This window comes from Scyliorhinus torazame, chromosome 16 (genome assembly GCF_047496885.1).
Source record: "Scyliorhinus torazame isolate Kashiwa2021f chromosome 16, sScyTor2.1, whole genome shotgun sequence".
Lineage (NCBI taxonomy): Eukaryota > Metazoa > Chordata > Chondrichthyes > Carcharhiniformes > Scyliorhinidae > Scyliorhinus > Scyliorhinus torazame.
The window spans coordinates 15,433,778-15,455,979 of NC_092722.1; the positions used below are offsets into that span (position 1 = coordinate 15,433,778).

At 44.5% G+C, this 22,202-nt stretch overlaps 1 protein-coding gene across 4 annotated transcripts in view; it reads left to right on the forward strand.

Annotated features, from left to right (window-relative positions):
- Nucleotides 1-22,202, forward strand: part of acot7 (acyl-CoA thioesterase 7) — a 338,851-nt gene that overhangs the window by 72,078 nt on the left and 244,571 nt on the right. For all 4 annotated transcript variants that reach the window (XM_072478002.1, XM_072477999.1, XM_072478000.1 and 1 more), the window contains exon 3: nucleotides 13,387-13,543. In XM_072478002.1, coding sequence (XP_072334103.1) covers nucleotides 13,387-13,543 — 157 coding nt within the window. The remainder of the gene's footprint in view (nucleotides 1-13,386; nucleotides 13,544-22,202) is intronic.

A 22,202-nucleotide genomic window follows, 5' to 3' on the forward strand; every position in this document is an offset into this window, starting at 1 on the left:
GGGTTAAGTTGTATTACACTTTGTTTGCCACTAGGCTTGTTGCTTAACCGAATTAGCTTGTTTAAAAATCTCAGTCTATTAAAGCTGCCATGAGAGGCTTTTGGATCAGGACCAGCAGCATTTTGTGGTCGGTCTCAGAGTAAGATAACGGTTTGGTCTGGGGTAAAAGGATCCTTGAACCCAGGACAGACAGACAATTCATTTGGCCAGACTCCCCCTGTGGAACCTCGATCAGTGTATTCATTGTTTTCATGTCAGTAGCAGCTTGCAATAATGTAGGATTTGGTTTAGCTATCACTGGTACACCTTGGGTCTTAGTTAAAATCATTTCAACTCGTCCCGTTGGTGGCGCTGTTTACTTTGGAGAAGTCAGCTGATTTTTTAAAGACAGATTTGAAGCCTTATGTGCTGTTAATTTGTCTGTCAGTAATTTGTTATGACATTTCATGGTGTCCATGTCACTTTCCAAAATACATTTTTCCTCAAGTAACTGGCAATTTGACTTTTGATTTGCTCAGTTTCTGTTTGTAAGTATTGGTATTTTGACTCTGATTCAACAATTTTACGTTGCAATTCTCCAATTTGAAAAGATTGTTGCTGAACTTTAAAGATTTTGTTTTCCAATAAAGTTTTAATCTGATCACATTGTTCAAGTTTAGGTTTTGCATCTCGTAATTCTTCAACAACTGCTGCTAGTTGGTCTTCAGTGGACTTAAGGTCATGATCAAATTTAGTTTTTGCAATTGTCTCTTGATGTTTTTGGAGCTGTGCCATTACTGCAAAAGACCATTTCATACGTTTTCCACCGTCTAAGCGTGTGGTTTTTCCCCATGCCTTCTTGATATTATCAAGGGACCACTGTCCTTTGCGGATATCATATTTTGATTCAATTTTTGTGGCAACTTCAGATAGTCCAAATTTTCTACAAATCAAAGATCTAAGATCATCCAATATATCGTCAATAGAGACATCTGGTACAGCGCGACCTCCCTTGCACGTTGTGGGAAGTAGTTCTCTACCATTTGAAGGTCCTGAATCTATTTTAGGAGTCATGTCCGCCATAAACTCAGCCTTACACCCAATTTTTTGGTCGTCAACTGTGTGTAATCTGTGTACACTACCGTGACTATTTTTTCAGTCCCGTTTATTTTAGTTTCAACGACCGGCACCCGATTGAATTAACACAGTCTATAAAAAGGTCCTTTCTAAGGGGTCGAAGCACGGCTTGATGCGGCTTTAAGACGTGTAATGGGTGAAAAGGATATTTCTTACCCAGTCTAGCCGTTTTCCTTTGGGTCTTCCTTCCTTCTGGTCTTTCTTTGGTCTTCTGATTTCTTCCTGGCTGGCTCATCCCCTTTTTGCCGAACTACGCCAGTTGTAGAGATCTACCATGATGATTTAGCGGCACTTTGTGATCACTAAAACCCAGTAGAAATTTGAGTTAAAACTTCTCAGGGGCAAATAAGAATCTGTTTTATTTATCTCTACAATTGAGAATCATTTAAAGTCATATTCTCCAATAAGTCCAGCTAGCAAAGGATTCAATAGAAGCAATCTTGTAGACAATTCAACTTTCAAGTAATACAGAAATGATTTTCTTGCTTACGGCAAACAGCTTGCAATAACTTCAAAAAGTCAAAGTTGGAAAGTGAAAGTATGAAAGATAGAGAGACAGCGAGTAAGTTAAGTCAAAGTATAGATGATTCATGAAGTAAAAAATGGCCGTACGATCTATCACGGTTATACTAAATCATATCAGACTTTAGCCATCTAGCTATACCCCAATGTAATCCTAATTGGCTTGGGTTAGAATCAAATAAGTTTGATTTGACGCTCAGCCGTCTGTCATTAATAGGCAACATTAACCTAAAATGTATTCTTGTATGAGCTATGGAATGCGATTCGGCTTCCTTATCGCATAAACCTGCTTGTCAAGACAATGGTCTCTATGCCATGGAGCTTGCCTTGTCCTTGGGTTACTTTATCTTGGAATTGTATTTGTTAGCTGCTTAGGAATTCTGCTGTTCTGTGTTCTGTTTGCAGCTATGTTCTGAAATGCTGAATGTGTGTTTTGAAATGACCTGAGGTTATGAGTGAGTTTTAAAATGATATTTAATAGACTAGGGGCTTAATGCTAAATGGCTATCTTTTATCTATAAAAAATAGCTGGCTTCTACAGTACCACTGCCTTCAGTGCTTCCCAAAAAATGCCCGCCGACACCTCCCCATTGTGATTGAACTCCTCATAATCCCTAATCGCCAACTGCACCTTATCACAAAAACCTCCATCCACCAACAACCCTGAGTCAAATCTCCAACCCGGCCTCTGCTCTCGTCCCATACTGAACCAGATATCCAGCCAGTGGGGTGCATGGTCCGAGATAATGATCCCCGCATACTCTGCCCCCTCCACCCCAACCAAAATCTCCCAGCTCACTACAAAGTAATCAATCCTCGAATACACCTTATAAACGTGTGAAAAGAAGGAATACTCCCTTCCCCCTGTGTTCTGAAAGCGCCATGGATCCACCATACCCATCCTCTCCATAACCCCCCCCCCCCCAGCTCCCTTGCCATTCGTACCCTATCCATCGACCTGGGGCTCGATCTAGACTTGTGTGTAACATAAATGCCAGTAAAGACCAGTTGGGCATAATGGCCTATTTCTGCACTGCAGACTCAATGTAAATCTATATGGTGATCTGTAGATTTGCTGCAGTTTGATTTTTAACAAGCTCACAGAGTCACAGATCTATTAGTTGACTGTGTGAGACCTTGAATGGATGTCTCTGCTCTGTTTCTTGTTGAAAATTAGTTGTCAGCACCACTGGAACCCTGGGCTGGATTCTCCGTCCCACCGTGCCACATTTCTGTTTCACCCTGCCGGCGGGATGCTCCGTTACGCCGGCCGGTCAATTTGGTTTCCCATTGTGGGGCAGCCCCACGCCGTCAGGAAACCCCCGGGCTGCCAGCAAAACAGAGCATCCCGACGGCGGAGATCCAGCGCCCTATTGCTGCAAACTTTGTACGATCTCCAATTCTGTGCTTCTGTTTCCTCCTCCCTTGTTTCTGGTTAATCTCGGACGCAAAGACAGAATTCAGTGGCTGGCTTCAGCATCGTTGTCATCGTTTATTCCTATGTTGTGTTCAACAGCAGGGGATAAATTTTCATTCTGGAATATCTCATGACCATGAAAAACTGAGCAGAAACAGAATGGATACGAGTGTCATACACACTCTTCCTCCTCACTGTGTTCAAATCAATAATGGGCAGCACGGTAGCCTTGTGGATAGCACAATTGCTTCACAGCTCCAGGGTCCCAGGTTCGATTCTGGCTTGGGTCACTGTCTGTGCGGAGTCTGCACATCCTCCCCGTGTGTGCGTGGGTTTCCTCCGGGTGCTCCGGTTTCCTCCCACAGTCCAAAGATGTGCGGGTTAGGTGGATTGGCCCTGATAAATTGCCCTTAGTGTCCAAAATTGCCCGTGGGGTTACTGGGTTATGGGGATAGGGTGGTGGTGTTGACCTTGGGTAGGGTGCTCTTTCCAAGAGCCGGTGCAGACTCGATGGGCCGAATGGCCTCCTTCTGCACTGTAAATTCTATGAAATCTATGATTGGACCTCTTATTAGAATCATAGAATTCCTCCAGTGCAGAAGGAGGCCATTCGATCCATCAATTTTATTTCTCAAGCCCTTATAACTGTGGGATTTCGTAGCCCCCTAAGTGCACCTTCCCCTACAGTCTTTCAAATTCAGCATTACACTGAGTATTGCTTATTTACCTGGATGTTGCTGTCACTATTTCTGATATCTGCATTGTGTGAGGCTTGAAGGCAGTTTATGGGTATCTTATGGATAGTGGTTGGATTATTTAGAATTATGTCACAGAACAGCCATGATCCCACTGAATGGTGGAATAGGCAAAAGGGAGCTTAATAATCTATTCCTCTTTCTATGTTGATAAATGACCATAAAATGCACCATTTTTTGATAGCAATCACCACCAGTTTCCACTAGGTGGTGGTATAGGTTCTCAGTCCTGGGAGAGTTCAATAGTCTCCAGTCAGAATGCTCATTCGCTGGCTTCGTGTTCTCAGAACACAACCAGTTGTCTCTTTTATATATCTTGCATCCATTATTTTTGGGTTTATGCAAAAAAAAAGCACCCAAATTAAATTGCACCTTTATTTACTTATTGCGCTACCTAATTACAGTTCTTTAATTTGCACCTTGGAATTCCAGCGTGCAGTGTTGATGTATGAACACTTGATGTGTTTGTGTGGAATTCTTTTAATCTATTTCAGGTTCGGGCTTTCAAAATGTGTTAGGCGTAAGAATTTCTGATAAATATACTGGCTGTCAGTACATTGATCTTTCACCACAGAATTGTCATGTCTGTGATCCCAACGGAATAAAATGCATACATTGCAAGTATAAGTGGTGATGAATGAAGTTATTTAATACACAATATTGATAGCTATCCCTCAGATAATACATTTAATGACGGGCAGATTTACTAATTTAACTTTAAAGTTTGTGACCTCTCCTCTTACACCACTTACGATGTTTCCTATTCCCTAATCCCTCTACTGTACTTACTGTTCATCTTCTCGTGCACTATATCCTTATCCTCTGCACTGTTTTACATCCTCCCTGCCTCCAGAATTCCCTGACGACTTTCTCATTGATGCCTTCTCTGTCTCCACACTCCCAAGAGTATTCTTTCAATTTTTTTTTCTTGATTTGACTTTCCTTTTTTTCTACACTGTCGAGTGCTCTGGTATTTTCCACGATGTTAGGAGTGCTGGAATAAATGAAATGAATTTGATTTTAATGGGGAAAAAAAACACATTGCTTTCCATCGAACTTTCTTGCCTTGCCGGCTCTCTTCCCCCGGTCTCTGCTGAAGGTGTTTAATTAAGTTTGAGGTTTAGATCCACAGCGGCCAGTTTTTCTCAGTTAACTCATCCGCATAACTTGATCACACAGATGAGCAAATGAGATATCCACAGAAATGCATTTACAGAGTTCCCTTTAGAATGAGGATGTGATTGGTTTTCTTCCCTTTATCCCAGGGGCGCTATGGCTAAGTGGACCATGCCTACTGTTTTTGATAATAAACCTGATAAATCAATTTATTTTGTGAAGTACAGTGCTTATCGCCCCATAATGTGCTATTGAGGCTGCACGGTTTATTCCAGTCCTAAGGACCAAGCCTCTACCTTCAACCATGGAGCTATTGGGTAGGTATGGATGCTAAATCAGCTTGGGACTGTTTCGGAGCTGGTGTACTCTGCTTTTCGGAGAACCTTGTACTACTGCTGACAGTGTTGTGATGCAATATTGACGGGGTAGTTGTATGTTGAATGTGCAGATGACAGTACTCCGGCAAATACAAGCAACAGCAAAAAGACTTATTACTTTACACTGGCGAATGTCCCTTTTAAAAAATGCAGTGAAGGACTTCCGGTGGCGGCCATGGAGGAGTAGGTCGCACATTTGATAGCTCCCGCCTGTGATGGACTTTTGGACCTTTTTCCCCCATTTTCCCCCAGATTTTATTGGATAAATCAGTGAAGAGTGAGACAGTGAGGAGAAACCCCCCTCCAGTGTATGGAGAATTGGACCAGAAGTGGCCGTGTGAGAAGACAAAATTCTACAAGGAAGACGTAAGCAGAGCCAGTAACGCAGGAAAGCACGGTGGAGAAGCAGGGCCGCGAGGAGACAGCACAGTGGCCGACGGAGCAGCTGGTGAAGTTTTTTGAAGATTGTTTCGCCAAGCTTAAGAAGGATATGCTGGACCCGATCAAGGCTTCGATTGATCAGGTGGTGCAGAATCAAGAAACCCACGGGCGTGCGATCCAGGAGTTGGAGAAAAAGGTGTCCGACCACGAGGAATACCTAACCGTGCTGGAAACCAAGGTGGAGATGATGAATGACCGCCAGAAAAGAATGCAGGAGAAGCTGGAGGGCATGGAGAACAGGTCCAGGAAGCAGAACTTGAGAATCGTCGCCCTCCCTGCAGGCAGTGAGGGATCGGATGCGAGGGCCTACGTGACGAACATGCTGGAGAAGTTGATGGGGGATGAGGCGTTCCCTCGGCCCCTGGAAGTGGATAGAGCGCACAGAGCCTTCACGAAGAAGTCCCGAGCGAACGAGCCGCCGAGGGCAATGGTGGTGCGTTTGCACCGATTCCTGGACTAGGAACGCGTTCTGCGGTGGGCCAAGAAAGGACGGAGCAGTAGGTGGGAGAATTGTGAGCTGTGTATTTATCAAGACCTAGGCGCGGATTTGGCCAAGAGACGAGCTGGGTTTAATCGGGCAAAAAACGCCCTCTTTAAGAAGGGGGTGAAGTTCGGGATGTTGTACCCAGCCCGTCTGTGGGTCACATATGAGGAACGGGATTTTTACTTCGAAACACCAGACGATGCATTGACTTTAAGGAAAAAAGACTGGATTTGAACTAAAGGCACTGAATCCTTGTAGTGGCGATTTGTTGAAAATCACTTTTGTGCTGGTTTGAATAAGTAGTGTTACGTGCAATAAGGGGCTGTTTCGATGGCTAAAGTTAACTTTGTCTTACTGGGAGCTGGTTGGGTGGTTGGAGAGAGGACAACACCCGCTTATGGAGGCTGGATGGGGGGTTGTTAGCGGACAAAGCGATCTGTGGGCGGGTGAACAAGTCCACCCAAAACTGCCTGTTTTTTCTGATGTTTGTTTACTGTGGGATGTGATGCTTTGAATATATATATGAAGAGCCGGGAGTTCAGGGGGGCAAAAGAGGCCGACGTCTTGGCCTTTGCCTCCCTTGTAGCCCGGAGACGGATCTTATTAATGTGGAGGGACTCGAAGCCCCCGAGTGTAAAGACGTGGGAGACCTGGGTTAGTGACATGGCTGGGGTTCTCAGTCTCGTGAAAATAAAGTTCGCCTTAAGAGGGTCAACGGTTGGGTTCACCCGGAGGTGGCAGCCGTTTGTCGACTTTCTCGGGGAAAATTAAAATGTCAGCAGATGCAGAATTCCAAAGGGGGAGTGAGGGGGGAAGAGGGCCGGATTGTTGTTTTATGGTTGGGGTGTGTGAAGATTGTGATGGGGGTGGAAATGTTTATTGTACCATGTTTATGTCGTGTTATTGTTATTATTATAAAAACTTGCAAATATCCTAATAAAAATATTTTTTAAATAAATGCAGTGAAAATTTGATTTCAGTAGCTGTTCTCTCGGAAGCCACGACATGGGGAGAGAATAACTCCAGATTACCTGTAAATTGTATAAGTGGATCACCATGGAATGTTTGTTAATTCTATAATACCTGCTGTTTGCTGTGAATTGGGAAATAGGTACAAGTAAAACGTTTTGTGGCTGTAAACTTTGGAGAAGTACCACACTCTTAATTTACACCTGTGACTGCTGATGAGATTATTGCTGGGGCAAATATTTGGGTGAGAATTATTTTCACAGTAAAAAATTGTACTATGATCCATTCAGTCTTCGCCCTGTCTCTCTCTGGTCTGCCAGTGTCCCAAGAAGAATCAATTCAAAATTCTTGTTAATTAATTTTTAATAATCTTTATTGTCACAAGTAGGCTTACATTAACACAGCAATGAAGTTACTGTGAAAAGCCCCGAGTCGCCACATTCCAGCACCTGTTCGGGTACACTGAGGGAGAATTCAGAATGTCCAATTCGCCTAACAGCACGTCCTCTGGGACTTGTGGGAGGAAACTGGAGGAAACCCACGCAAACACACAGAGAACGTGCAGACTCCGCACAGACAGTGACCCAAGCCGGGAATCGAAAACAGGACCCTGCCACTGTGAAGCAACAGTGCTAACCACTGTGCTAACCACTGTACTACTTTGCCGCCCACCTTCAAACCATTTTATGACTTCATCCTACTTCTGCCGTTTTATCCAGTCTTCTATTCCCTCCTATACCTGCCAGTCTTTCAACCCCAGCCTTTTGTACACAATGTGGCACCGTGCTTCATTTTGTAAGCAGGTTTATGTTGAGTCCATGCTGCCTTATTATAACAGGATGCACTTAGGCACTGCTACATGACCAACAGGTCCATGTAAAGCTAATTAGTATCAGTTCAAATTTTAAAATTTAAGACTTGAAAATTCCCACCCTTGTGTTCGAATTCCTCCCTGGCCTCACCCCTCTTTATCTCCATAATCTCCTTCAACCGTACAACCTTCCAAAATATCTGCATTCATCCAATTTTGGTCTCTTGCACACTCCCAATTTCCTTTGATCCACCATAGGTGGTTGCCCTTTCAGTTGCCTCGGCCTAAACTCTGGAATTGGATACCAATCTGCTTCTTGACTTCTCTCTCTTCCTTTAAGCCATTCTTTAACACCTTTGACCAAATCTTTGGTCACCTGCCCGAACAGCTCTTTGTGTGGCTCTGAGTTCATTTTGTCTGATAATGCTCCTGTCTTCGGAAATTCTGCTGCATTAAAGCTGAAACTTAAATGTAGGTTGTTGCTGCTAGAGCTGGGGAATGTCACTCCCTAGTAACGGGAGTCGATGTTGCTGCTAATAATCATCTTGCTGTATATGTAACTGGCCTCTTTGAGCAGGTGGCAGGTGGCTGACCTTTTCTACATGAGAAAGCTAAATTGATTGCTCCACGTTATCATTTCACTTAGATCTTTGCACAATGCAACTTTGGAATAAAGTAACTGGAGCTGCTGAGGCCCATTAGACAGGTGTTGCATCTCCTGGCATAAACAGTTAACTTGGGCTACTTTGATAGCTTTGTGGTAGGTTCAAGAAAAATAGATTCAAGAAAGTAACATGTGGCAAAGAATAAACATGGAGATGGGATAGACTTGAGGCCAGGAATTCAAAGTTTCAAACAATACATTGACAAATTATTAAATCGTGTTAGCATAGTATATGTCAAACCTGATGATATCAGTACTAAACAAATAAAGACTCTTGAGTTAAGGAGTGATTGCAGCCTCACTATCTGGAGACATTCAGTTCTCTGGAGACCTGGTGCGTCGATATCGGCGGGAATCGAGTGGTGGTTTCCACCGGGTGCATGGACGCGGTCCGGATTGCGTTTCATCCACACTTAAGTCATTTTTCTCCGTCTTGGGGAGATTCTCATTGAAAAATCCCACACTTAGGGCGCGATCTAATGGCCATGCTACGCCCGAAAAGCAGCGTGCTGCGCCGCAATGGGGCCGAAGGCATCTGGGAAACCCCGCTCCCAGGATTTACCCGGATTACAACATCTCATGAGATCTAATGCGATCTTGCGAGGTGTTGAGATGTGACTCCCACCCATTGTGGGCGGGATCATTCATTGGAAAATCTGCATCAATGGAGCGAGACAGCTAGTCTCACTGTAATATGCAGTTTCCCGAGGCAACCGTGGCATTGGGATCTAACCCCTTCGCCTCGGAGACCTCGGGCAAGCACCGATCAGTACTGGTCTCCACAAACGGGGACCAGATGGAACAGCACTTTTGGGGGTCTCCCAGGGGATCAGTGGCCCCCAGGTGCATGCCGCCTGGATGCTAGCCTTGCACTGCCAGGGTACCAGGTTTGCACTGCCAAGGTGTCAAGCTGGCATTTTATGAGCAGCGACGATTGGGCTAGGGGTGCCCTGCGTGGGTGTTGGAGGGACTGCAGGGGGGGTGCCAAGGGACCCCCTCACAGTGAGTTGGGGCTTGGGGAGGAGAGGGTCTCATCGGGGGCTCCAGAGATCGGGATGCCATTTAAAATGGCGTCGCGATCTCTCGCTACACTGAGGAGTTCTAGGGAGCTCCTCTGTGCAGAAAACCAGGCTATGTGTGCACTGGGCCGTGCGTTCCCTGCTGAAGCCCCCTATCTAACCTGAGTGACGTTTAATAGCGAGCGCCGGAAAACATGCAGATAAATGCGCTCGCTATGGGACTTTGTTCCCATTTGGTTAAATCGCACCCATCGCTTTTTCTAGATTGGGGTACTAAAGACCGGCTCTTCAGACATTGACGGGGGCCATTTTTAAAGGGTGCTCAGATTGCTAAGTTAAGTTGAAGGTCCCCCACACACCCCAGCCACGAACATCGCAACCCACCGGCAGATGTAGGCAACACCCCCAACCTTTGACCCCGGAGGGGCACCTACTCCCCCATCTCAAATGTCTGCCTCACCCACCCTCACCATGTAGGCATGAGGGTGACTTGGCCTCACCCCAATCCTCCCATAGGTATTGGGGCATTGCTTCCTCCCCCTCCCCCCAAGTGAGCATACCCTGCTATTTGGTCACTGAGGGCCCGCCTTCACACCCCCACCCTTCGTAACCCCTCCATACTGACTTCATACCCCTTCAGGCCCCCCCACACCCTCCCCCTGAATCAAACCCCCCCTTCAGAACCTCCCCTTTATGCACCCCCTTCATTCCCCCTTTCTCCCCTTTTAATCTTCAGGTTCCACCACTTGACAGTGCCCCTTGGCACCCTGGCACTGCCCTGCAACCCAGGCAGTGCCAATATGGCACCCATGCAGCGTCAATCGGACAGTGCTAGGTTGACACCGCTCAGGTGCCACCCTGTCCCTGACTGCCTGGGGGCTTGAATGGCCTCCGAGTCCCCTGTCGTGGCCATCGTCGTGGTTTCCGCGTCTGGAAAGTAGTACTCATTGGCGCTGGCATCACCCTAAGTCGCTGGGGCCATTGATTTCCGTGAGATGGGACACTCCGGCCTCAAACAGGCTGTGCATTCTTAACTGAGTTTTAAGACTCATTTAAATGTACTGGGTGCTGGGCGTGATCCAGATGACGCCGGGTGCCACAGGTCAGGAGCATTGCAATCGGTTCGGTGCCCAGCGTGAAACCTGTTTTTGGGCTCTCCCGCTATTCACCGGGAATAGCGGGATCGGCACTCGAGCGCAACGCGGCCGGAATATCAAACCCATAAGCTTACCAATCAATATAGAAAAAAAAACATTTTTTTTTAATCATTAAAATTTTTGGTTGGATTACTTGTGCTGCTGAAGCAGGAGATAAAGTTGCCGATATTTTCAGTGCGCTGAGAATCAGTTGAAGGCATGGCTGCCAGTGGTGGAATCAAAGGAGCTGCGCTCCGAAAGCTAGTGATTCGAAATAAACCTGTTGGACTATAATCTGGTGTTGAAAAACGTCTTACTGTGCCGGCATCTCCACATCAAAGGTAATCAGATGTAAGGGACCAGAATTGAAGGAGTGCAGAAATCATGGAGGGGTTTGGGGCTGGTGGCAGGTACAGAGGGTAGGGACAGGAGAGACCATGTCGGATTTGAGTACAAAGATGAGAATTTTAAATTGAAGGCATTGTTGGACCATTCAACATGATCATGGGAGGACGACAAGGCCGCATAGGCTCTCAATTCCTATTCCCCATGGTTATCAAGTTCATCATGAGGAAGGCAATAGTGGGTGGAAATGTTGGCATCTTGTGGCAACACCATTGGTTGACGGAATTGGATTTTGCAGACAACGTTGCCTTGCTGACCGAAGAATCTTGTGCACTTCAAGACATGACCTCCAGTCCTGAGATTCGAGGCGCCAGGGTTGGTCTACAATTCAGCAAAGTTATGGTGGACTTTTTTCAATTAAAACCCAGGCACAGGTTACAATAGTTCATTCATGATTCAAACATGGAGGGAACTACCGCAGAGAAACCTCTGGAGGAGCACCCTCTACTGAATCAGCATTCGGCTCTAAGTCACAGATACACAGACTGCTTACACATTTATTCAGTACACAGAACATTGTTTTAAAATCCCAACATTGCCTACCTGGTTTTATTATTAAACCTTCACCCAAAAGCTTTTCTATAATCTAGCTAGAAAACTGTCCTGCTTAAAAAAAGCAAACAACCTTGCTGGTGAATTTTGCTGATGTTAGGATCTTGAGAATTTTGCTGATGGTAGGAGCCTTTGAATAGCATGTTATTTTACTCTAATGCAGGGGTGTTAGATCTATCCTCCCTTTTACTGAACCTTTTAATTCACCCATTACAACTGCAAAAAGACCTAGACAGTGACAGCTGCATAACAACAAGGTCCACCCATCATAATAGAGCAACAGAACTTCGAGGACATCGACCATTTTCTCTACCTAAGTAGTAACATCTCCAGGGAGAGCAATGTAGAGATCAATGTCCACAAAATAATTGAAAAATTGGCATCGGTCTTCCTCCACAGGGTCTGGGCTTCCAAAACTATCAACACTGTTATGAAGCTGTGACTCCACACGTCCACAGTTCAATCTATGCCAGTGAGATATGGAAGAGAACAGAGAAGATGACACGCAAGTTGGAGGTCTTTCACCAGCATCGCTGACATCGGATTCTCTGCACCACTTGGAGATATGACATCACCAATGAGGAATTGCACCTAGAGCTGGTCAGAAGTGTGTGCAGGGCATTGTGATAGAGAGATGACTAAGATTGGCCAGACACTTATTTCACATACCAGACTGATAGTAGAGGCACCAACAAATGGAAGAAGAAGATGAAGCTGGCACAAGAAGATCTGGTGAAGTACATTTAAGGAGGATCCTCAAGAACAATACACCACCAGTGCTGGAGGGAAATGAATTGTGATAAACCAGGGGTGGTGTTCGTTGTCTTGCATGCAAACTGAGGAACAAAGTCCAAATAAGTAAGCTGGACCGTGATGGTACTCTGCATGTAGCCATCCCACCAATTACTACTGCACTCATTCACGTTTCCCCTAAATCCTTTTTGTACTGCTGTTCTGTATTTCCAATTAGCATCACCAATGATGCTGCTGCCCTGTTGCACAATCAGCTTTATTTAACATTCTCTGTTTTGCTGGGATTTAGAATAATACAGCACAAGATGAAGCCATTGCCAATGGTACCTGACTGCAATATTCTTCTTCAAATAAGCCATAGGACCTTTTGAGTTTATTCAACTCAATAATAAAACAGTACTCTGGCTTCAGCAACATATCTGGAATGTCCATAGTACCTCCAACAATGCAGCACTCGCTTCAGTGTTTACTGCAATATCAACTAAATTATGTACTTATATTTTGGAGTGGAAATTCATTAATAACTTGGATGAAAGTGCCAGCACTGAGGGAGCCAGCCCCTCTGATGCTCACATTGCTCCGGGCCTGGTAGAGATGTCAAGTGTTGGTATGATACCATGGGGTTACTGGTATTGTGGTTAGCAATGCTAGAGTACTGAGGAGGGATTGATTTACCATAAGCTGTTGCCAGGTTTATTGGATCAATTAGTCAGGTGGGACCAAGAAATTATAAAGGGATTCAGACTGATGCTTGTCCCAATAGATAAAAGAGCAAAAAAATGGACGAAGATCTATTGCTGGATATGTTGTTGCCGATCAGTAGGTTTATCTTCTCTATTTTTATTTCAGGAACGCTGTGTAGCTGCACTGGCTCGTGTGGAGCGCACAGACTTCCTCTCACCAATGTCCATTGGGGATGTAGCTCATGTCAGCGCTGAGATAACCTATACCTCAAAGCATTCCGTTGAGATCCAAGTTAACGTGATGGCTGAAAATATTCTTACAGGTAGGGAAAATTTATTTTTAAAATTATATCCCGGGTAAGTTTTTTGTTCATGTTTGGCTTTGTGCTTTTTCTGTTTCTCACTCTCTCTTGACCAAAAATGCCCACCGAGAAACCTTTGAAAGCTATTTTCTGATTCAGTTTATATTATCCCCATGCTTTTCCTAAGAAATTGATGTGGTTGACACTTCAGATGTTCCTTCATTCAGTTCAGTGCTGACCGAACTGTCGTTTCTACTTGGACTACTGAATTTGCACCTCGTGTCCCAAAACACAATTATGGAATTGAGCTGGCTTCAATGGCAGGACCAATTCAAGCTCCAATTTTCATACATGAGGTAGAATGTTCATCTGAACGTTTCCCCTGAATTGTGTCATGTTACACTGATTCAGAGTGCAATGTTGGCCAGTTTAAGGAGAGAGTTGCATTGGAATTGTAGCTGTTTCACTGTGTTGGCAGCAAGTTCGCAAGATAGGTGCTTCTGGGGTAATGCAGCGAACAAAGAAAAGGGTTAAGCACATTTTGACTATTGGGTCTTCTTCATGGGCAAACTGCAGGCAAGAAAGATGACAAAACTCCGTGGGTTTCCTCCGGGTGCTCCGGTTTCCTCCCACAGTCCAAAGACGTGCAGGTTTAGGTGGATTGGCCATGATAAATTGCCCTTAGTGACCAAAAAAGGTTAGGAGGGGTTATTGGGTTATGGGGATAGGGTAGAAGTGAGGGCTTAAGTGGGTCGGTGCAGACTCGATGGGTCGAATGCACTGTATGTTCTATGTTCTATGTGGAGCAGAGTGAAAAGATAAGGATGTAATCAAAGAATAAGGCTTAAATTACTCTGTGCTATTTTTGGCAAACTGGTTAATGACTTGAAGTTAAATTTTGGCCAGCACTATTTTAATGATGATTAAGCTGGAACACAGGGAATGCTAAGTCCCAATATGTGAAATAATAAATGACTTAAACATATAAAGTAGACAAATGAGGTTATAATTGATATAATGAGGGAAGAGAATGTGTAATGAACATAATGGAAAAGGACTAGTTTCAATGCAAAAAAATCTACAAGGAAGAAGGTAGAGAAGAAACACATAAGTTATTAATGTATTTGAGCAAGATTTCATGCTGAATTTCATGTGTTCAAGCAAGACTCTGATATTCAGTACATAGCATTAGGGCCAGATCTATTGGTCGTACTGCACTCAAAAAGCCCATTGTGGGCGGGATCACTTTCTGGCAAATTTGCATTTTAGAGTGAGATAACTAGTCTTACTCTATTCTGCGTACCTGAGATCTTACCAAGATGATGGGCCTTGGAGACCTCGGGCGAGTGTCACCCAGTGCTGGACTCCACAAACAGGGACCAGGCGGAATGGCACTCATGGGGGTCTCCCGGGGATCTGAGGCTCCCAGGTGGTTACCCTCTGGGCATGGTGACACCTTGGCACTGCTGGTACCACCCAGGCACTCTGGCACTGCTAACATGGCACCCTGGCACTGCCAGCTTGGTACCCTGCCTGGTATCCTGGCACTGCCAAGGTGCAAGCTGGCATTCTTCACCTGACTAAGACCGGGCCCGGGGGTGCCCTGAGCGGGCACGTTGGATGGGGGGGCCGAGAAACCTCTTATAGGTAAGTACGGGTGTGGGGACGTTTGGGGGTCATGTCAGGGGTCGAACGATCGGGACGCCATTTTTAAATAGCGTCCCAATCTCTGACTGAGGAGTTCCGGCGAGTGGACTATCTGTGGGCTCGGTCGAGCGTTCCCCACTGTGGCCCCGATCTGTTCGAATGAGAGTTCAATAGCACGGAGCAACACCCAGCTTATCTGTTCCCATTCGGGTTGGTGCCCTTAGTCTTTTTCTAAAACCTGGTTGCATGAGGGTTCAGTAGCCTAGGCCAAGTCAAGCCAATAAATTGGAAAATACTGAAAACCTTAAATAAAAAATAAATATTGGGAATACATGGCAATTTACTCAGCACATGTTAGGCAGCACAGTAGCACAGTGGTTAGCACTATTGCTTCACAACACCAGGGTTCGATTCCTGCTTAAGTCACTGTCTGTGCAGAGTCTGCACGTTCTCCCCGTGTCTGCGTGGGTTCCCTCCGGGCGCTGCGGTTTCCTCCCACAAGTCCCGAAAGATCTGCTTGTTAGGCGAATTGGACATTCTGAATTCTCCCTCCGTGTACCCAAACAGGCACCGAGTGTGGCGACGAGGAGATTTTCACAGTAACCTCATTGCAGTGTTAATGTAAGCCTACTTGTGACAATAATAATGAAAGATTAATGATTCATTAATTAACCTGTGACGAGAAAAGAGCATTTTGGTGTACACCCTTTATCTAAATCTGATTAGTATGCCTTCTGGAAGATACATTGTCAACATTCCAGTACAGGACTAAACATAAAACAATTCCGAGTACATATCTGTCAACTTAAGTTAGTAGTAACACTTAGTAGTAACGCTTCCTGTACTGGACATAGGTGTTGAATGCATCAGCAAATTTTGAGCTCTTATTATTGGTGTTCTATTAATACACATATTTAATGTCTCATCTCAAATTGTCTCCAACTTTCATTTCAATATATTCATACTACTGCAGCATTTGTATTCTCATCCACATGCACCTAAACTTGAGATCAAAATGTATTTCTTCAATGTTTGTTTACGTGGCAGCTTGCTTTTGTGTTGAATTTACCAAAAGGCCTAATGGCCTTCACATTTGTTCTTTGACTTTGATAAAGGAGACAATTTATAGGCCACCCGCTCACTAATAGCAGAACAAACGTGTTGTAGAGTGTATTTCCTCAGCGCACTCTCTCGTTTGTCCATGAGAGTTAGCTACCAGAGGAATACCCTACTTGCCTGCAATGACAGAAATATGTAGGGCAGACACAAGATCCTTTTGCATCCATTCTCTAAAGATAGTGCTTATCTGGTCCCATTGGGAAAAGCAGGTCTTTTACCTTTTGTAAATAGTTTTCCTACAACATGTGTTGTTATACAATTCAAGGTCAATTTTGTCTCTCTCTTTGGGGACATTTTCACATGTATTTATTTGGTGCAGTCCATCATTACTTTGGGACTGTACACCTATGTCAGTGTCTGTGAGGATCTGACCCATAGGGATACCTATATGACAAAAGTTAGTACACTATTTATTATAGCTAGTATAACCCTGACAGTATGAATGCTCTGCATATAATTTAGCATTCCATGCAAAAAGAAAGCAATTGTGTTTAAAAGGAAGTGCACTGAATGAGAGTTACAAAGAGTTTGTGATCTGCAATTTGTCAAACTTTATCCTCAACATGGCTGCTGGAGCAGAAAAATGTGTCTCCGTGGCAATGGACAATCACCCTGTGACTTCTCAATGGGCAGGGTGTAGTTGGTTGGGAGCATTTGTCTGGAATTGGCCATGCACAGTAAGTGAAAAAGTGTAGCAGAGGCAACCAAATTCCTTTCTTTGGTGTAAGCTGACAATGAAGCGTTAGGAATTTGAGGGGGAAGTCTCCTTTCTGTAGTATATGTAACTAAATTACAAATCTATTTATCAAGAACACAGAGAAAATCTTCCCCCTTGGGAGGTGCTCTCTACAAAACTTTTCCGATACAGAGGGCCATCTCGGAGCCCTCTGCTGGCAGAGGGATGAGTGAAGAACAAGCACGAGGGACTGAGATTTGGGATGGTGAAAGCATGGTGAAAGATGATGGTTTAATGAAGCTTTTGAAAATGGAACAAGATGCGAAATTGGGATGTTGAAAGATGTAAATTTAGAGAACTGTGGTTTGAGGAATGGCAGCTGATGGTGGAACTATTAGAAGTAGCAATGCAACTCAAGTAAATTGGTGTCAGAGGCAGAGGATGCATGCGGTAACATATGGCTGCAGAAGACAACAAATGTAGAGAAGGCTGATGCCAGGAAGGAATTTGAAAATGCAGACTAAAAATAGTTTATTCTCTGAGTCTCAGGAGCCAGTGGAGCTTGGGGAAGTACAGGCTTTATTAGCTTTAATTTGAGTAAAATACAGCATTCCTGGTTTACTTCCAGCTTATGAAAGATGGAATAAGGGGGATTGATGATCTCTTAGGCACCAATACTGTTCTGTACAATCCAAAGGAAAATAGCTTGTAATTCCTCATCCTCTTGAAAATGTCCCTATAAGCATTGGTCACTATAGGAGTGCATTTCCATATAGTCCATGGAATACTTACAGTGGCGAAGGAGGCCATTCGGCCCCTCGAGTCTGCACTGTTCCTCTGAAAGAGCACCCTATCGAGACCCAATTCCTTGCCTTATCCCTGTAACCTTGCATAACCTGCATATCTTTTGACACCAAGGGGCAATTTAGCATGGCCAATCCACCTAACCTGCCCATGCACCTAAACTTGAGGCCAATGGGAGGAAACCGGAACACCCAGAGGAAGCCCACGCAGACACAGGGAGAAAGTGCAAACTCCACACTCTCCTAAGGCTGGAATCTAATCCAGGTCCCTGGCGCTGTGAAGCAGCAGTGCTAACCACTGTGCCTCTGTGCTGCTCTTTTAGCCTCCCCTTTCTATACACAACTGCCTGTGGATTCCGTGTGAATGTAGGGATTGTGTAGGGAGTAAGCTGAAGGACTTAGGCAAGAACTTGTTGGTGTGGCAGGAGAAGAATGAGTGGCAGGAACCCTCTTAATGACTCTTATTCTTGTTCATTGCATATTGAATCGGAAAATAATGTAATCAATATTTACAGATTAAAATTCCATGAGTTTTAAGAGAGATTAAAACAAAACTCAATATTTAGATGACAATAAACTTTGTTTTTCCAAGCCTGTAGAATTTGAGGAAATGAGGAAGAGGAGCGCTGCAGTTTGGAGGTCCGAGGAAAGGAGATGATGTGATGAGGGTACATTGAGGTGGGAGAACCTATTGGACAGCATATTTAGAACTCGAAGATCGCGAGAGAAGAGCAGTGACCATTGTAGAACTGATTGATAGAGAAACAAGAAAGGTTCTGGTAGAAATGCTAGAGTTAAAGAAAGACCATTTATCAATGATAAACCACTAATTTGCCTACCTTCAAGGTGTATGCTTGGAAACTGCAGCATTCTGTTTTTGAGGTGATGATATGGTGACAAACAGAAGCAGGAACCTTTTAGTATATGTTGCAGGAATGAGGCCAAGCAACACACGTCCTTTCCACGGGCACAGTGAGATCGTAAAATCTCTAGTGCTGGCCCCAGTACAACACATTGGAATATTGAGTCGACTTGGCTGCTGCAGTTAATCATATACTTTATGTCAGGTTTGCTTGTGCACTTTGGCTCAATCCATGAATCAACCATGTTCATTTCCATCGCTTCCTTTCTCTCCTTGACATGCTGTTTCAGTCTCTAAGGTAGGTCATCAGTGAGTCAAATATTGTACCTACATTACCATTTATATAAAACAACTCGGGGTCTTATTGATGCCATTTGGACACCAAGTGACTAGTGTTAGGAAAGGTTCTTCAAGAGCCAAACATTCTACTAATTTTCTGACCTAAGGTTATCCCTAGCAGACGGCATGACAACAGTTTTGTTCACAGTATCTGAAGATATGTAATCCACTTTTTATTGTTGCCAGTATCTGGTTGATTGTGTAACATCCCCAAATGACTTTGTCCACCATTTTAAGTAAGGTGTTTCCACTAAAATAGCAGCCAGAGGAATATCACAATTCACAGAATTATAGAATCCCGACAGTGTAGAAGAAGGCCATTCGGCCCATTGAGTCGACACCAACCCTCTAAAGACCCCACCACCTAGGCCCACTCCCCTGCCCTTCCCCTGTAACCCAAACCTTTGGATGCTAAGGGACAATTTTAGCATGGCCAATCCACATATCTAGCTAATTATTAGCTGTCATCACCCACAATAATGCTGAATAAACCACATAATTACTGATTCTTGAATTTCCATTAGTAAATGACCACTTTTGTTTTCGCAGAGATCAGTGTGAAAGTAATCATAGTAAATGGAGTTCAGAGTTCATCATCTACCACTGCCAAATGTGGAAAACTATTATATCTCCATGAGGAAAGAATCACTATGAGCGCGATCTATCGTAAAAGTGTCATTTCAGGCGGGTTTGGCTGGGAGATTTTTCCCTGGCTCTGCTGGAGAGTTCCACACCGCTATTTAATGACATTTGGTCACTTTCCTGGGCCCTGGGGAGCTAGCCACACACAATTTTTTTCATCACTGGGAGCTGAATTCACTGGCCAGACTGGCTCCTCGGAGATCGGAGTAACATTCTGAAAGGGTGCCGTGATCTCTAAGTGAGCAGGAGGCGCCCCCCCCCCCCCCCCAGGTCAGGTAACCGTGCTAAGGGGTTGCTGAGAACCCCCCTTTATCAGGCCTTCCCACACCCCCTTTCCCAACCCCTCTTTCAGAACCCCGACATTTCGCACCCCCCAACCTTCCAGAGGTCCCTTCATACCAGACCTTCATCCCCCCTCCCTCCCCACCATTCCTACCCCCCTCATCCCTCCTTTCATGGGCATGGTCCCTCAGGCTCTGAGACTTGGCAGTGGCACCCAGGCACTGTCACCCTGGAAGTGCTCCTGACACCCTGGCAGTGCCAGCCTAACAATGCCAAGGGGAAGGCCAGGGGGAGAGCCAAGCGGCCACCTTGCCCTGTCCCTGACTACCCAGCAGCCTCCAATGGCCTGGGAGACCCCAGCTGCCGTTCCGCCTGGCCCACGTTTGCGTGGCCCAGTACTAATCAGCGTCCGGCTGGGGTCTCCTTGGTGAGGCCAGGAGATGCCGGGAGCCGGTTAGATCCAGGCATCGGCACGATTAAGTGGGTTCTCAAACCCACTTAGCCATGCGACACTGGTTAGATCTCGGGAGACGCAATGGCTGTCGGGAAGCCCGGGGGAGGCCTGTCCCAGCATCTACCGGCCACGTCATTTGGGCGGGACAGCCGGTAGATCGCACCCTCAGTGTTTGATAGTAAAGAAAATGGAAAAACAGCAATTAACAATGAATGTTAGGGAAAGAGAGGGAAATTCTAGAACAAAGATAAATTTTCCTGACCACTTCCCTTACAGCAATGTTTTACAGCATCTGACAACAGAAAATAATCGGAGCAGCATTTATTAGCTGTCTGTCATTTCCAATTATCCTCAGGTTTCTGGGAAGCGTGTGGTATTCTGTGAAGGAGACTGAGATATACTGAATGGGCATATCACATAAACCTGCAACCCACCCCCACCTCCATCGTATTTCCTCGTCAGTTTGCGTTGTATTTGTGAATTTTCTTTTATGTAAGTGTAAGGAGATACCTGCGTGGATGGTGGCTGCACCTCAAGTTCTTGTAAATTTACCATCAGTCAAAAGAAAATTAAGGGTGAGAGCGGCTTTTGGTTAGCTCGATGCTGTTCTCAGAAAGGGACACGTGACATTTCCATATCGTTGCTATAGAGACCGTCCTGTCAGGTTTGTTTTGGTTGGGTGTGATGCAAATCTTGTTCCCAAAAGCATACTGTCAGATTCAGTTTGAGTCAAGACCCCTGTACGTTTTTAGCTGCATGTAATTACTACTTTGTGGTCGTCCAGAAATAAGAAGCTGTTTACAAAACCTCTTGCCATTCTGTTTCTTGTTTTTTTTTTTGCATGCTAAATGCTTTTTAAGAGGGAGAAAGGGTTGAGTTCCAGCAAAGTTCAGTGAATAATTAGAACAGGTTGCCATGGATCAGTCAGTGGCTGAAATTTGCATATTTAAAAATGAAATGCGAAGGAGGGGTTAGAAATGGAAAGTGACCCGATTTCAATTTGGGCTCCTATTCTGAGTATCGAGATGTAAGTCTGTATTGCACAAACACATCATTAAAAGATTATGAAAAATATATATGAATAAATAATTGCAACATCTTTCTTCAAAATGATTACTCTTTCCATACATCTGGGAGCCGAGATCAGTTTGTGGGAAAATGGTGCAGGCAGATTTATCTAAATTCAAATTTTGTCCTTTAGGGATAATAACAGATACATCATAGTTTACAATGATGTGTCAGGAATAATTAAGAAATGTTTTATATTTTTTAAAAAGTTTGCATTGTAGTAAGGCAGATTTTCTCTGCGGGCTAAATATCAGTGAGATTATCACACCTCGAATGTCCTTCTGATCCCACTACACATAATGCACAAAAGGAATCATTCCCCCAGAATGTTCAAAGGACTCGAATCCTTGCATGGCTGGAATCACAGTTCATTTCCTCAATAAGATTGTGTTGTCTTTTTTGTTGTATAAATATTGAACTTATTAAGTGGAACTTCTCCCTGAATCACTGCTCTGCAATTACAAACTCCTTCACTCTAATATTCTTCAAGAATCAGCATAGCTCGAAATGGGATTTGGAAATCATTTCATCCACAATTTTGTATCTTCAGTATTTTCCATTGGATGCCAGTCCCTCTGAGAAGTCAGCATGTGAGTGTATGGGAGGGACTTCCAAGAGCCATCACCACTGGTTGAATGAAGAAGCTTAACCAAGCAGCAGAATGAAATTTAGAGTTTGTCTTTGTGTAAGGGCACTGGACAAAGCTTTAAATAAGCATTGGGATCACAATGCAAGCAGTTTGAGCATTGCAATTGCCAGAATGCAGTTAAGTCCATCTCACTTTTGAG